This window comes from Onychostoma macrolepis, chromosome 19, assembly GCF_012432095.1.
Source record: "Onychostoma macrolepis isolate SWU-2019 chromosome 19, ASM1243209v1, whole genome shotgun sequence".
Classification (NCBI taxonomy): Eukaryota; Metazoa; Chordata; class Actinopteri; order Cypriniformes; family Cyprinidae; genus Onychostoma; species Onychostoma macrolepis.
Genome location: NC_081173.1, coordinates 4,587,998 through 4,604,591, shown reverse-complemented (window position 1 = coordinate 4,604,591; position 16,594 = coordinate 4,587,998). Strand labels below are relative to the sequence as shown.

Here is a 16,594-nt window from a genome sequence, read left to right as displayed (position 1 = left end):
CATAGTGAAGAGAATCTAATTATGGCCAGATGGGTTAGAAAGCATATATTCATAACAGTCTAGAAATAAGTTTAAATGCATGGCTTCTTCACTCATGGAAAACCTAGAAATAGCAGATAAAATATTTTCCAGGTTTCGAAAATTCATGAAAATTAATCAAATATTAAAGTCATTGACATACAGTAAATATATTATACATTTTATTTTTTTATTTTTTTCTTACAATGGATAAGCTGATTTTCTTTTAAATCCTTATACAGTACTCCAAAAATAACTGATATGAAAATTCACACGTGGGAACCCTGTAAAGAGTGGATTGAGCACAAGCGAAACAGCAATTTCCTCCTGGTCTAACCCTTAAAAATGATTTTCATTGGTATAACCTAATATAGCCAGGTTCATTTAGTCATGTTTAAATAAAATATATAGTAGGTAATACATTTTAGCTTACCTGACAAAACATTTTATAGTTAATTTTAATCCATTTTAATTTAGTATTATTTCTTTACAATTTTCATATATTTGTTTTATTTTCTGTTATGTCTTACAAGTAATTTTATCAAGCATATATTTTTTTTTTCGAATCTTTAATTAAAAGATAATTGCTAACAGCTGTAGCGAGCAGGTATCTTGATTGCTGATTGGCTGAAGGTGATGTGTGACGTCTATAAGGCATTCCCATTGTCAAATCAGAAGTTATCAAGTGAGGGCACTATAACAGAAGTTGCTGGTTACGCTCTCGCCGTGGGTGCCTGATTTAAAAATGGATTCTACATATTTTTTAAGGTGAGCACAAAGCGTTTTTTTTTTTCTTTAAGCTGAACAGGTACATTGCTTTACCAAATATTTGACTTGTTGCTTGTTTTCAGGATTCTTTTTGCCTTGTTTCCTGCTTATGTAACCTGTTTGGAGAATTATGAAGGTAAATCTATAACACACTGCTGATAATTTTCTGAAACATTGCTGTGTCATGCTGTTTGTGTCCTCTTTGTTTCTAACAGGGAACATGCCAACCGCTAATTTGCAAAGAGTTCAGCACACACTTTCCCTGTGATTGGCCCTGAGGTGAAACAAACGGGAAACTGGATTGATCCTGCTTACACTTCTGCTCCCCTGCCCCACCGTCAAGGCACCCATGGAAGTTATGCTGATGCTCATAAAGAGAGCTTGTTTGCAGGATCAAACGTAAAATTGCATTCAAAAGATTGTCAGACCTCTGCTAAAAGTGATTATCAAGGAAATCATATGATTAATTATAAGGCTTCTGTTCCAAAATATGACTTGCCTGGGTTTGGTCAACCCTCTGTTCAGTATGAAACTCGTACAGATGCCTTCAAAAATGTGAAGCCTGGTAGCTGGCTGGCTTCTACCTCATCTCAGAGCAGGTCCACCTTGATGAGAACCCCGAAAGTACCCTCTAGAGTTGAATCTAGTTATGAGGTGGCTAAAACTGCTGGATCTAATGATATCTTTGTAGTGAAGCCTTCTAAAAACACACAAAGCCATGTGGAGTTCAACACTGAAGTTACCAGAGACCCACTTGCAAGAGGCCCAAATTATGGATCAACCTCTCTCTCAAGTCCGGTTTTCCATCAGTATACTTCATCTAAGGGAAGCCAGAGTACTAGCAAGCTCCAGACAGCCAGTAGCAGTTATGGCCCATTCATGAAGGGAATCCCTGTGTACTCAAGTATGAATCCAAGAAAACCCTCTCGTAGTGGATTCAAATACACTGAGGCCAAGCCTTCAGTTGTTAGCTCGGGGGCAATCTTTGTAGTTCAAGGTGGAGGAAATGCTCAAAGTCTTGGAGGCTATAGTGGGCATCCAGCTTCAGTAAAACCACTTGGAGGTCCCAGTCAAGCTGACCCCTATCAGGCCAGTCAGATCTCTAGAGATACTAGATTGGCTGCCAACAGTCAGGGCAAATCATGGAATGAACCTCTTCACTACTCCACAAGTGGAACTCAATACAGTCCCAGCTCTGAGCCAAGAAAACCTTACAAAAATGACTATAGGGACAATGCTAGATCTTCAATTGCCAGCTCTGGTGGGATTCTTCTCAAGGCCCCAGAAAGTGCTCCGATAAACGAGTTACCACCTCACTATGACGCTACCCACCCCAAATTCCAGCAGACCTACAATATCCACAGTCAACCTAATCGAATCTTTGAGCCTGTCTACCCCTCTCAAAGTGGGGCTCAGTGTGATGTAGCAAAGTCCTCAATTGCCAGTTCTGGTGCAATCCTGATGCAGGCTCCTGCAAATATTCAAAATAGAGTAGAATCCAACAAACCCAAAGTTCATCCTAGCTTTCCAGAGCGTAAAGTCCCATTTGCCCCTGGTCAGACTGCTCTCAAACACCAGTCTGGGTATCAGGCCTTCTCCTCTTTGAAGGGAACCCCATACAAACCAAGTTCAGTGCCCTCAAGGCCTTCAAGTAAAATTGGATTCAGTGCATCTAACCCCACTATTGCTGGATCGAATAAGATCAATACAGTCCACGTAAGGCTTCATAAACCACCCAAGAGCAGCTTTGGTAGTTTTCAGAACCAACGGGCTTCTGGTGACATTAGCAGTGGTGCTTTCCAAAGTTCCTTACCTCCAAGTTACCGGAGCCAGAGGCCAGGTCAAAATGTACAAAAGCCTGTTAGTTCTTCAGCCCATTATTCCAAAGGAGTCCAAAGCCGAGATAGCACCAGGCGTATTACTACCATTCCAAGTGAGTTTGGCCAAGGTCATATCCGAAGGACTTCTCCTACACTTTCCAGCAGCTACAGACAAGGTAATCGCTTTGCATGTTTGAAATGTTTTTTTTTGGAAAATAACTTTCTCCCTCTGCCATAGCTGAGCAAAACCAGCCTCAAGTTAACAGCTTGGATTCCTTGGCCTCTAAGTGTGAAGTGACCCAGAATAGCCCTGCAGGTTTTGGTCAACAGGGCCCAGTCAGATTCCAGGAAGCGAATCTCTCCATCTAGAAGCAGTTCTCAACGTCTGCTATAAAGTGAGTACAATTGCTTCACTTACAGTCTACACAGAGAACGTCTATATTTGGTTTTCAGCAGGAAATGATCTGCCCTCTGCAAGCAATACTGTTAAGACCAAAAGTGGGATGGTTATTTCAGCATTTACAACATCCTAGAAATCTGTCTTTGCTTCAAGTCGTGGGCTGCCTCATTTCCTAAGTGTAATTCAGGATTTTTATAGCTATGTTCAGAATGGGATTACAGTTAACTTCGTACTGTGCAGTATGCGACGTATGCTAACCACCACTTAAAAAGAAAAATGTATAATGCAATGAACACTTAAAGTATTTTAGTTGTATGCTGCACTGTCACATGACTTCACATTGGAGCGGTCACAATTTCAGTGTAGTCGGTGGCATTTGAATCTAAATAATTCTCAATACCAGTTTCAGTGCACAGAAATATTGATACCAGTGTTCATGTTTGATCACTATTGCGTAATAAACGGCAGCAGTTTTGTGTGTACTTATGCTACATTGAGGGGACCAAATTTCCCCACAAGGACAGTAAAACCTGAGATTTTTGACATTGTGGGGACAGGCCTGCAGTCCCCACGAGGGAAAAAAAATTATTAAATTGTAAATGAGGTTTATCTGAAAGTGTAATGATGCAAACGGGTTTTCTGTAAGGGTTAGGGGATAGACAATATCATTTGGTCGGTATAAAAGTAATGGAAGTCCATGGAAAGTGCCACGATTCACAGAAATACACGTTTGTGTGTGTACAAAGTGCAGGTTTATTTCTTCCCTTCAATGTTTACATTCAGACAGATGCAAACCAACTGTGTTTACACTGATGCCTCACCAAGACTGGGAGTTTGATCAAGAAATATGACTGTCTACATGCTTGGCCATATTAACCAGCATGTTTAAAACCAGACAGACTTTGGGTACCAAACTGACCTAGTTGCATGTGTAACTCGATGTGTATTGTTACAGTATTACACATGGCATAATAAAATATACTGCACTTTTTGGCAGCTGTAGTAGGTCATTTGGGTATTTAATGTGTAAAGAAAATGTGTGCAAAATGCATACTGCCGAAATATACTACTTTTTTTTTTTTTTTTTTTCTCCTGTTCATGACCTAGAGTTTTTAAGCCTGTAAAAAAATTTAATGATTACGTACATCTAGCACTTCACCATTAATGGTTTCTTTTCACGTTATTGCAGCCTTGATAAGGTGCGTGTTGGGGAGGCTGTCAGTCATCAGGCTCCGGTCTTTGCAAGGACTACAGGATGCTCTGACTGATCCAGTGTGCTGCTGTTCAGTGGACACAGGGAATTGTCCTGGCAATATATGACTCTACTCTTGATGCACCACCCTTTCAAAAACTGTACATGTAGTGTTAATAAAAATGTTAAATCTACAAAAAGTTTGCTTTCCAAATTGTCACTTTTGTTTATACTGTGTGAATGTGACGTTTGACATAAGAACATGGACATGTAGCTGAAGACAGTTCTTACCTGTAATTATTGCATGATCTCCTAATAGGGGAAAGTGGGGACGAAAGTAACACGACACAAGCTAGATTGTTGTTTAAATATTAAATATACCTGACTATGACCTTGTTAATATGTAACTGCAAAAATATTTTGTCCTTTACCTGCAAAATTTTCATTCTAAATTTCAGTTTCATCAAATGTTTCAAAACCCGACTGTACAAACTTGACTTGTTTAGATTTATTCAATTTATTTTTAGAAAACATTAACAATGAACAATATGAAAATTAAATTGGCATAATATAAATTCTCAACATAATGAAACCGTATAGGCCTATTCAGGTTTCCATCCAGTTATGCATAAATTCAAAATATGCATGAAAACATCTGTGGAAACACTGCAAATTCATAGGTTGAGGTGGAAAAGCTAAGGAATGGCTAAAACCTAAATATGATTTGGGTAAATGTGACGTAGCAGCTGCCCTGAGACTGTTCCTGAACAGTGTTGCGAACTTAGCAATTTTTCAGACTACCCTAGCAACTTTTTCTTTCAAAAGCACCTAGCAATGAATTTAGCTTTTTTTTACATTTTATTTGGCAACTTTTGATAAGTGACTTAAAAAGGCACATTTTCCATCTAAATTACACAAAAAGCGGAAACCAAAGATGCCTCGCAGTACACACATCACATGAATTAAGTTAGCTGCTATCTGCAATTGTTGAACTTATAATTTAATTGTTCTTTTATGATACACCTTGTTAGTAGCTTGTACATGCGATTGTTGATCAGTTAATACACGGTAAGAAAAATATCTAAACAAATGGAAAAGGTATAGTAATTTTCCAGGACGTTATCTGTTATCCATCTTCCGTTGTAACCCGAAAACACAAAATAAATGAGTCATTTAAAATGCAGGTGAAAACCTGTGAAAAATCAATACAGAACATATTTAAAATATATTTTTTGCTGAGATTTGATGAAGAGACAATTTTGCGTCATCGTGCAATGACGTCACAATGTCATTTAGCAACATTTAGCAACAAATCAACCTTCCTTTAGCAACTTTCCCTGAAAATTAGTTGGCAACACTGGACAGACAGGCCTATGTCCAGAAACGCCCTCTCATGAACATCTGGCTGAATCAGACCTCTGTCTGTCTTTCTGACCCTCACTATTGGCATATTCTCGACATAAACATGTTTTAATAAATGATGCAAGACACAGAAAGTCACCACATTAGCCTGAAGCGGGACAAAAGAAACACTTGTTACTTTCATCCCGACAGGAACTCCTGACATTTAAACCCGATTTACTTTATACCTACTGAAAAACTCTGAAAAGGCAAACTTCAGGATGTGTTACAGCACTAAATAACCTGTAAATCATCACTGTGACACATGAAACGAGAAACGCAACTAATTAGAAAAAAAAAAAAAAAAACTGTAAAAGTAATTTACTTATTGTAGCCTACTCGAAAACTGCTTTCTGACCTAAGCGCGGGAAACGACGATCAAATCACGTGATATTTCTCAGCCACATCAAGGGTTGCATGCTGAATGTGCCTTCATAGCTTGGAAAGGCTCTGAGAAAATCATTACTTTCGTCCCCGCTCTCTCCTACTATAGAAATGGACGTAAAGTGGTTTGTATCGTGACTTTCTGTAGGAGTAGTGATATGCAATTTCGAACATGTACAGTCCTGCTTTCATCGTGAAATGAAAATAATTCACTGTTAGAAACCGCCATGGTATCTGAGGAACAATAACGCCATCTGTTGGTTAAACATCACGCCACTAAGTTCACTGTGCATGCATCATGTTAAAATGTAGATAAACTATCTGCCAAAAAAGTTTATTTTTCATTTATTTATTTTTCATTTACGTATGGCTTCGGTTGCAAACGTAAACTGATGTGACTGACAGTCAATGAAAATTGGTTAGACTTGGTAGTTGCGCATTACGTCGCCAGTGTCCATGTCCTGATCAGGGTTGCCAAGTCCGCGGTTTTCCCGCAGTGAAGAAGGACCTTTATTTTTACGGAGTGTACAAATTTTTCATACAGTGTGACTAACCCCGGTGTGTTACTGTTTTTTTTTTTGTTTTGTTTTGTTTTTTTACAATCACAAGGACCTATTTCTTATACTTACTCACTTTTTCAAAACTCTTCACACAGTGAGCAAAATGTGGGCTAAACTGTAGATCATTTTCCATTCCCTTGGCATAAACTATATTCAGTGCATTCACACTAAATTACATGAATTATTTTCTCATTTAGACACAACCACAGCCAAAACACTATGGCCTATTTGCACGTTTACATAGCCTACTCTTTTCAAAAAATAACATACTAAATCTATAAATTAAATACTACCAAAACAATTAGACATAGCTGAAGTTATTAGTTATCATTAACAGGTAGGCTATCATTAATTTTCAGGGGGGTTTTTTTGTTTTTTTTTCAACTGCTTACACACAAAATCTTTACTTGTCACACAGTTTCGCACTTTTGCCGAGGGTTGTTTTGCAGGTTGAAGCGACCTAAATAACATGATATTTAGCCCTGGAATGCGAACTTTACCAGGGGAACCCCACCGAAAAACCTGTGTTTCACTTCCCCGAACGCGATTTTTACCGGGGTAAATGAGTAGCAATTGGGAGGGTTTTATCGTGAAGACTTGGCAACCCTGGTCCTGATGTACCTGTTGAATCAGGTAGGTGTACCTGTGTGCGTTCATACACGCAGGAACGACGAGCATGCAGGTCAAATCATTTGCCTTCACTGTTTGCTCTTTCTAATACAATTTAAAGGCAGTTTATTGAGCACCGACGGAATATTTGTGGACTAATAGTCACTAATAGTCGATCGGCCTTTTTGTGCTCTCTGGACTTCCGGAAGAAACTCGTCAGACTGCGACATTTCCCCCATATGGTGTGAGTAAAGTCCAACAATAACAAACTTTGTTTCTTTATTAATGTTGCTCCTTATTGTCTGGCTTATTTTAAATGTTTTCCGCAGTGGTAAAAGTTGGTCTGTTTCTGACAGCCGCATGTCTGTGATTTGACCGGATTTTTTTGCGGCAAACTGCGGTATGTTTGTTTGGGGACAATGTGAACTTTGAAGCCTTTCCGATTTTGTAAATAATCAGAGGCGGCCTTAAAATAGATATTTCTATTGTCTAATCTAAAACGTGTTTAACATATAAATGTTTATTGAATGTCATCAAAACTAGTTAAGAAGTGTCGAAAAATAATATTTCGAAATGCATAACGATAATCAACTGTATTTCCTTGACAATGTTTTTTTTTTTCTCTCAAATTGCGTAAGTGTGAATAATAAAAATAAATATAAAAATACGTGTCTCTGATGTACAATCTATAATATAATCTATTGTTTACATATTGTGTTAAGTTATAAAAAAAAATTAATATAAATATTTAAAATAATTGATTGTGATACAGATTTATACTGTTAATAATGATTAATAATGAATTCTATTGTCCTCTAAACGTGAGCATTAAATATAGAAACATGTCTGCCTAAAATAGGTAACTTACTAAGCAATATGGTACACTTTAAATACATATTATTATATTTATGGTAAAAACCGGCAGCAGTAGTGCCAGGACATACTTTATATACACAGTTTAAGTTATGTATATAGTGCAGTGATGACGTTGCAAGCATTACAGGATGGCATTTTGACTATTGGAGATGAATTCAGGTAAATTGGGACACTTTTTGCATTGAGATGACTGGGCAAAATGTCCCCAGTTAACCTGAATTAACCCTATTACACATGTAGAACAATTTCACTTTCTTTTCCTACTGCATATTTCACATGTATCACAATGGTTAATATACAAGTATATCTGGTTGACTGAAATTTATTTGTTACTGTAGTTAAGATGGTATAATGGAAGACCCCAATGTTGAAAAATCTGCAGTTTGCGGTAAAATCACATATATTGTATTTTAAAATGTTTAGTTTTCACTGTACATAAGTTATTTCATTTTCTTAAGGCTTTAGTTGACACACACTTTTATTGAGGTGAAAGTTTTACTTTCACTATCATATTAACAATGGCAACAGGCAAGAAAGCAAACACAAAACAGCTCTTAAACTGGTTAGTTTGCATCTCTTAGGGAAATTTGGGACAACTTGCTGCAGACTTGTTACTGAGGCTGCTTGAAAGTGTAAGGTAAAACCTTCATCTCCTCCCAGTTTTCTCCTATTATGTCTCTTTCTCTTTAACAGACCCTGAGGCCTCAGTCCAGCGTCAGGTAACAGTAGAAACAGCCACCAGAGGACGGTCTGGGCCGAGTGTTGTCCCTATGGAGAGCACACCGTCCTGGACCAGTGGTCCCATTGATGAAGGGCCATACCAAGAGCGATCCGTAGACCCCGTGGAGATTGAGATCCAGCACTTCGGAGTGAGGCACAAAGTCAACAAGGATGCCAACGGCAATACGACCGGGCCGGAGACCGTAAGCTTTCTCCCCGTCAAAGAGGAGCCCGTCTCGGGGACGTGTATGTGCGGACCTTGCGCTTCTGTGAGTAGCTGCAGGAAGCTCTTTTGTAGCGTTTTGACTTGTGGACTGTACCGCGTGTGCCGGCGCTTACCTTGTCTCGTTTCGAGCGAAATCTCAGCTCCCAAAGCGCCGGTGGAGAACCAGTCAAGACCTCCACAGGCTGAGAACGGCTTCTATTCCGACATCCGCATTGGTGGCGTCAAAGTGGACACATCCGTCATTGAAGAAGATGAAGACCATGTGTCGTTTTCCACTTCCAAACTCGAGATGGACAGTCCGATTTACTTCAGTAGCTTACCGGAGGATGACTTAATCAACGGCAGCGGGATGGAAGACGTGGACAAACTCATCACCCAGAAGCTCATGGAGGTCTTCTCTGAGTTTGAGATCAACGAGCTGGCCAAGTGCACCACGGACTCCATGTTCCTGCGGCGTTCCCGGGAGATCAGTCAGCTCATCTCGGATATCGTGGAGGAGCACAACATGGAGGAGCAGGAGGCCGAGTGCAGGCTGGTGCGAGAGATCATTCGCATCAGCACGCGCAAGAGTAAGAAGAAGCCGCAAGTCAGACCGCAGGAGCTGCAGCGGGACAGCGGCAATGACACCTGGAACAGCAAGAGGAACAGCCAGAAGAGCAGCTTCAATTCCATGAGCGATGGAAGTGAGTGTGTCTTTTCACGATAAATCGCATGCGATTGTCATGCGCATCTCGTCAGTAAAGCTGGTTCTGTGATTAGTAGTAAATCTCCATCATGTGCTTTCAGATGGAGCGGCATTTAATACACAGAGCCTTAGTTTGCTGACAAGCTACACAATATTGTGTTCATAATCCATATATATATATATATATATATATATATATGTGTGTATATAACACATTTATTTCATACCGAGTATAGTTCAAATATATTAACATATTTGCTGACATATCACTCAAGACTTACTGATATAAAAAATATAATTAACTCTTTCCCCGCCAAACATGTAATTTTCCGGGTTTCCGTGTTCTCACTGTTATACGCTCAGGGGTGCTTTTACGCATCTCCTGAATGAGTCTAGAATCACTTGATCAAAAGCACAGGCGAGGAAGCTGCAGAAACAAGAGACCTCATATGTAAGCATATGAAAAACAATGCGATCATCAACACTAACCGCATATAAATTAAAATGTCGATCCAGGAAGTGGTAAAGGAGTATGCAAGCTTTGGGAGTACTGATGGAAGCCATCTACTGCATCTGTGCTTTGATCATCGTACTGAACATGATCCAGATGTAGTATTTGATAAAAATGCAATTTTCTCAGCTTTTTGCTTAAATTTTATTTATTTATTTTTTTAATGAAAAAAAGAATGCTTGAAGCTATAATGAAATGGATTTTTTGTTTGAAAGTAGAAGGTCTGTTCTTTATTTTGATGTGTTGCATGTTCAGATATTCATACAACACAATATTCTGGGGGCCATGAAATTTTAGTGAAAATCATCTAAAACGCTGGTGGTGACTGACAACTTTTTTTCAAAAACGCTGGCGGGAGTTAAACTTTATTTGGGGTACTACCTGTGCACAATGCACATTTATTATTAAGCCAAAAATGTGTTTTAATGTCGTATTATCTTTAAATAAAAATGCAATATATTTAAAGTGTACCTAAACTGTCTTTGCAATAGTTTCACTTTAACACAATCAAATCTACTTCAGTGTATCTTTAGTTGGACTTCAGCACTACTTCCCCACAATTAAAGTGCATTAAGCACAAAATTAGTTAGTTGTTCCAATTTAGCAGACTTTAAGTATATCAGTTTAGTATACCAAAAGTACAACTGCAGGGTATTTTTATTAAGCACATAAATATGTAAATGTATTTCTAGTGTACTTGTCACAAAATAAAATGTATTTGAAATACATTTATAATTTCTTTTTCACTAGGGTTGTCCTGACGTTCCTGAAATTTCATTCTCAGTGGCCTTTTGCAAACGTTAAACTTTCAGCATCATTTACACACATTTCTTTCCTAACTTTAGTGGAACACAAAAGGCTTTTTTTTATTCCTTTAAAAGTGAATGGTTTCAGAGGCTGTCATGCTCTGAATTTTCAGTGTGTGTCATAGTTCTTGTTGGCAGCTATATTTAGAAAGCAAGATTGAGTCAGTAACACTGTTTGTCTTAGTATCCTGACTGCACCTGGAAATCACTGCATGCTGTATGTTGCATATAATGACATCTGGATAAGTAAATAAACCATTTCATTCTGTTTTTAGAGTTGCAGATTTCAATGGAGAGGTCAGATGACATTGAAGCCAGGAAGTTACGCAACAACAGTAGCCAGTGTAAGTAGATTATTTGATTTTATGAGATATTTACATCGATTTTTCTTAAAACACAAAACTGTGATTGATTATGGCAATACGAAAACATGTCTAGGATGCATTTCAGCCCCAAAACTATTTTCATGACAGTTAAAATTCCCATGATGTATAAATGCAATTTAAATATTTGTATTTCAGTAATACAAATCTGTTCAAAAGTTTTTGAAAGGAACAAGGTTACACATTTATAATGTTATAAAAGGTTTAGATTTTAAAAAATGCTGTTCTTTTGAACTTTGTATTCATCAAAGAATCTTGGAAAAGGCAAGCAAATCAGCATATTAGAATAATTTTTGAAGGATCCTGTGACACTGAAGACTGGAGTAATGCTGAAAATTCAGCTTTGATCACAGCAATAAATAGAAATATTATTTTACATTTTAATAATATTTTACATTATTGCTGTTTACTGTATTCTTGATCAGATAAATGCATAAGGGTCTTCTTTCAAAAACATTAATAAATCTTACAGAGCCCAAACTTTTGAATGGTAGAGTGCATTACAAAATATAATTTCACATTACAGTAATAGGAATGAGAATTAACGATAGTGAGAATTCTTATAAAATATCATTAAAAATAATATTGCAATGCAAAAAATAAAAAATAAAAATAAATCACAATGGTTCTAAACTTTTTTTTTTTTTTACCTGCAAAATATTATTTTTTATTTCTGTTGTTTGGTTTTGGGGTGAAATATAACCTAGAATTTCGTGAGATTCACCCACAGTTTGTTTTGCATAAAACTAAGCAAAGTCCTCATGCTAATGTAGTTGGCTATCAGCTGAGCGCCGCTTCCTGCCTGTATTAAAGGCTGTTGAGTGGTTGCCTCGGCTCTAGAAGAATGCGAGAGATGTGTGGCGGCTTTCTCTCGTGAGTTTGAGGGGTTTGTGATGTAACCAACCACATTGCCACAAACAATGTTCTCTTGTCTGGCAGCCATCTGATCGCTTACACTCCTCTGAATTTGAATGTCTCTCTTTTCCTCATCAGCGGTGGTTTACCCCTCCCGCTCTGTTTGCTTGATGTTGTTTTCATGCTCTTCAATGTTGGCAAGCGGCAGCTGGATTTTTTGCCTTTATCCCATTATATAAACATTTGTGGGAGCATGAAGTTAAGATTATAATAACTGTCAGCATGCCTTTCTGAGAGCACAGATTTGTTACTTGCTTTCAGTAGGGTCATATCATACGTTGTGTCTTTCTGCATGTTTCACTTATCCTGCTTTCTTCTCTCTCTCTTTTATTTATTATTTTTTTCTGTCAGACATGGTCATAATCACAGTCACCTCCAAAAACAAGCTGGCTGTTTTTTTCCTGCTGTGTTTTTAAGACTATGTAAATATCCTCTTATTCACAGGCTGTGTGTTTTGTTGTCAACCCTTGTGAAAAACAAGTACACTTTAGCATACTTTTAAAAGCAGAAATAATGTACTTTACAAGATTAAACTTGAGTCAACAAATGTAATGTTTTCTGACACTTAATTGCATGTTACTTATAAATTAATTAAAATTTCCTATAGTATATTAAGTGCAATTAGTTGAACTTCGAGTGATCATTTGACCTATCTTCATATGTATTTTCATAATTCTATTGTCTTTGAAATATGGTTACTGCTGAATGCACTGACAAGCCTTTATGGTAAACTAAAACATACTTTAACATAATTTCTATTTAAACATATTTGTAATTACATTTTGTAATGATGAAGTTGCACTTTAGTACATTTAAATTATATTAACTTTTAATGAAATATTGAATAACTCTATACAGTTAAAATGATCAAGTATTTCGCATGTGCTTTAGTATGTTAGCCAACACATCAAAATAAATGTACTTTAAAGCACAATAAAAGTTTATTAAAACATGGTTTAAAAGTATTTTAAATTGGAACTTAATTTGACATTTTAAAAGTCTTTGGTCATGAAAGTGTCTTAAGTACAATAATTGGGCTTTTATTTCATTAAAATTGTATTACCTGCAAGTACAGTGTTTTGAAAATATACTTTTAAGCTTTTAAGTACACTAAAGTGCACATCAAGCACAATTACACGCACTTCATTTTATCACAAGGGAAGTGTAGTTCATAATTATGCCTTTTTGTTGAACCGCATTACATTGTGAAAGATTAATGATTCATAAAACAAACAGATAAATAAAACAACATGCAGAGCAGCAGTTCATACACACAGCCAGGAACAGCACATGGTTTGGTGAACATAATTCTATTCAGTTTTCTATCTACATTACCTTTCCATAAATGGACTTTTTGTTTTGTAAAAATCATTGTTCAGGAATCTAGAATTGACCTGTGACCTCAGAAATCTAGGTTTCGGTGCTTATTTCAGAAGGTTCTGTTTCTCATGATTTAACTCTATGAGATGAAATTGCACATTACTTTGAATCTTTTTTTCTCTCACTTTCCCTGCAGCATTCTCTCCGAGTTTCCAGGAAACCGGTGTGCCGATCACGTCGGACACCCCTTTACTCCCCAGCAGCATACAAGCATGAGAGCGTCTCATCAGACATGCATCATTTTCATTTCCAGACGTCCATAAACGATGAATACTTCATCTCTGTGAAGAATATGTCCTCTGGCTTGGAGTCAGTGGGTGATTTTGAAGTATACCCCTAAAAATTGTGATTGCATGGGTAGTTTTTAACATATCTGAAATGGTAGGTGTATTTATGCTTCTATTTCATATTTTCTTGAGATGGATGTGTGAAGTATCTCAACACTGCTGTCCAGAAGACAAAAGCCAACAAATGACTTGCTGAGAATGAAGAATAAGAAACAGTCTGACCTCTTTATTGCCAACAGATGCACATATACTGTTGGAGCAATATGGCTATAATAGGCCTTGATTCTTTCATAATGATTTAACTTGCCATTCATTTCTGCCTTTTAAAGAGAGATTTCATCCAAAAATGAAAATTCTGTCATTTATTAACCCTCGCGCCATTCCAAAATGGTATAGATTTCCTTCTTTCGTAAAACACAAGTGGTGAATTATTTGAGGAATATCATGGCCACTCTTCAGTATATTGAAAGTAAATGGAAACTCACAAAAAAAAGCACTTGTGTTGATGGTTTGGTCACAACACATACAAAACACAATGGATTTTGAAGACTTGTAATATAGCGATAACACTACTTTTATGATAATTTAATGATATCCCCAAAGATTGGCCGGAATATTCTTCAGAAAATTAAGCTTTGTGTTCAAAGCAAAGGGTGTGCAGGGTGAGGAAAAATGAAAGTTTTGTAAATTTGTAAATTTTTGACTTTTGAATAGTGAACTGTTCCTTTACTGTTAAGATGAAGAATGTATTGGTCGAGTGTTGGCACTTGAGTGAAGGTTTGGCTATGTGAAGTTTGTTGGACAAAACAAAATGCTTTGAGCCGGAATGAATGTTCGAAGAGTTTTAAATGGGCCTGGGTGCTTATTTAGACGTCCATAGAAACAACATATGCACTTGCCGTATGCAAAATCTAGGATAGCATCTAATCAATGCTTTATTTTCATGTATATTTTAATGGTGTAATTTGTTAAGAAAAAATGTTCTCTTATGTAAGACTGCTATGTTTGCTTAAATAATAATAAAATCTGTTGCTTGGTAAACATGGATTAAGAAATAGATTTTGTTACATAGGGTGCATGTTTTACTCAGAGACCTGGTAAAAACTCTATGCAAACTGAATTAAAGCATTTTGCATTTGCACGTGCCTTCAGTGAAGAAGTCATCAGAGTAAATGCACTGTGTTCAATCAGTTGCACTAACATTCACACTACTCTAATGCATCTGAAGTACACAAATAAAGACATTTATCCGTCATACATGCTACAGCACAGGTGAGGTAGGAAACGGTGCCAGAACACAACTAATTTAAATGATGATTCATAGGACACAATGTCACGTTCAGTGTGAAAACGCTTGAGTTAAGCTGCAATACAGCGTGCTTTGTATATCAAAACCATAAAACCAGGAAATCGTAGAGCAGAAAGAAAGTGATATTTGCTTAAGGAGAAAGGGCAGAGGAATATGTGCTTCAACAAACACTTGAAACTGATCCTTTGTATCACATTTGACATTTTTTGATTCATAGACATTTTTTGATTTCTGCCTTAAGGTTAAATGCAGTGAAAGTGTCATGTTTGAACACTTATGAAAAACGCACTGCCTGTGATCAAATGGATTATTATTCCTGCAGGCATTTAGTGATGTATGGAAAAATAGTTTTGGAGTGGTTATTTGCACTATGTGCAATAATGGTTTACTGCAAGAAGCCTATTCATATTTAAACTATCAGTCAGGGTGTCAGAAGAGTTGTTTTAATACGTCATCCACCTTGTAAACATCCAAGTGTTTATCTAAGAATTTATCATAAGATGCACAAACAGCTGGTGTATTATTTGCAAAGGCATTATGATATATGCAACATCTTGAGTTTTATATATATATATATATATATATATATATATATATATAATAGTGCTGTCAAGCGATTAATCGCATCCAAAATAAAAATTTTTTACATATGTGTGTGCTGTGTATATTTATTATGTATATATTAATACAAACACATGCATGGATATATTTAAGAAAAATGTTTATATATTAAATATATTTATATATAATATAAAATATAAGAATATAAATATATGCTGTATGTGAGTGAATCTATATATGCATAATAAATATACACAGTACACACACATATATTATGTAAACAAAAACTTTTATTTTGGATGCGACTAATCACGATTAATCGTTTGACAGCACTAATATATATCCATTATGACTAGTTTCATAAGTAAAGCTGCTTTATTGGCACTGATGGTTCCATGAAGAACCTTTGCATTGCATTTAAAGTCGAACAAGTTTCTTTGGATTCTTAAAATGAAACTGAAAGGTTCTTCTATGCCATCGCTGCACTGTAAAAAAAAAAAAAAAAAAGTTTTTACCAGCTTCAGCAGATTTTTGAGTTTGCTCAACTTATTTTTGTGGGAGATTCTCAAATTTTTGTTGTATAAACTTAAAACGACAAGTTGAGAAAACTCAAAAATCTTTTTTTTTACAGTGTGTGAAAACCCCCTTTAGAGCCTTTATTTTTTAAGAGTGGAACTCGTGTTTTTGACATTTATAGTCACAACTATTTCTTGATATGTACACTAATAATAGGCAGCCTTTAAATCTAACCTATACAGACCAGAGCTGTGTTTATAGCGCTTT

At 36.6% G+C, this 16,594-nt stretch overlaps 2 protein-coding genes across 5 annotated transcripts; both read left to right on the top strand.

Annotated features, from left to right (window-relative positions):
* The first annotated feature begins 684 nt into the window (after positions 1-684).
* zgc:175136 (uncharacterized protein LOC100136863 homolog) lies at positions 685-4,395 on the top strand. Its single transcript, XM_058752642.1, has 5 exons — positions 685-786; positions 870-922; positions 1,002-2,782; positions 2,845-3,001; positions 4,196-4,395. The coding sequence occupies exons 3-4, from the start codon at positions 1,246-1,248 to the stop codon at positions 2,973-2,975; spliced, it is 1,668 nt and encodes a 555-aa protein (XP_058608625.1). The 5' UTR covers positions 685-786; positions 870-922; positions 1,002-1,245; the 3' UTR covers positions 2,976-3,001; positions 4,196-4,395.
* Positions 4,396-7,066: 2,671 nt separating this feature from the next.
* kdf1b (keratinocyte differentiation factor 1b) lies at positions 7,067-14,982 on the top strand. Of its 4 annotated transcripts, XM_058752576.1 has the most exons (5): positions 7,153-7,176; positions 7,274-7,396; positions 8,722-9,657; positions 11,252-11,320; positions 13,791-14,982. In XM_058752576.1, exons 3-5 carry the CDS (start codon positions 8,799-8,801, stop codon positions 13,868-13,870), a joined length of 1,008 nt encoding a protein of 335 aa, XP_058608559.1. In that variant the 5' UTR covers positions 7,153-7,176; positions 7,274-7,396; positions 8,722-8,798; the 3' UTR covers positions 13,871-14,982. The 4 variants fall into 4 exon arrangements, with proteins under 4 accessions (XP_058608561.1, XP_058608559.1, XP_058608558.1 ...); XM_058752578.1 differs by lacking the exon at positions 7,274-7,396 and having other exon boundaries at positions 7,067-7,176; XM_058752575.1 differs by lacking the exon at positions 7,153-7,176 and having other exon boundaries at positions 7,189-7,396.
* Positions 14,983-16,594: the final 1,612 nt, after the last annotated feature.

Excerpts from the sequence above, each read along its gene's own strand:
- zgc:175136 (XM_058752642.1), top strand. The coding sequence starts at position 1,246 with ATGATTAATTATAAGGCTTCTGTTCCAAAATATGACTTGCCTGGGTTT. Across the intron at positions 2,783-2,844 it reads TTCCAGCAGCTACAGACAAG|CTGAGCAAAACCAGCCTCAA; the intron begins GTAATCGCTTTG and ends CCTCTGCCATAG.
- kdf1b (XM_058752578.1), top strand. The coding sequence starts at position 8,799 with ATGGAGAGCACACCGTCCTGGACCAGTGGTCCCATTGATGAAGGGCCA. Across the intron at positions 9,658-11,251 it reads CAATTCCATGAGCGATGGAA|AGTTGCAGATTTCAATGGAG; the intron begins GTGAGTGTGTCT and ends TTCTGTTTTTAG. Across the intron at positions 11,321-13,790 it reads ACGCAACAACAGTAGCCAGT|CATTCTCTCCGAGTTTCCAG; the intron begins GTAAGTAGATTA and ends CTTTCCCTGCAG.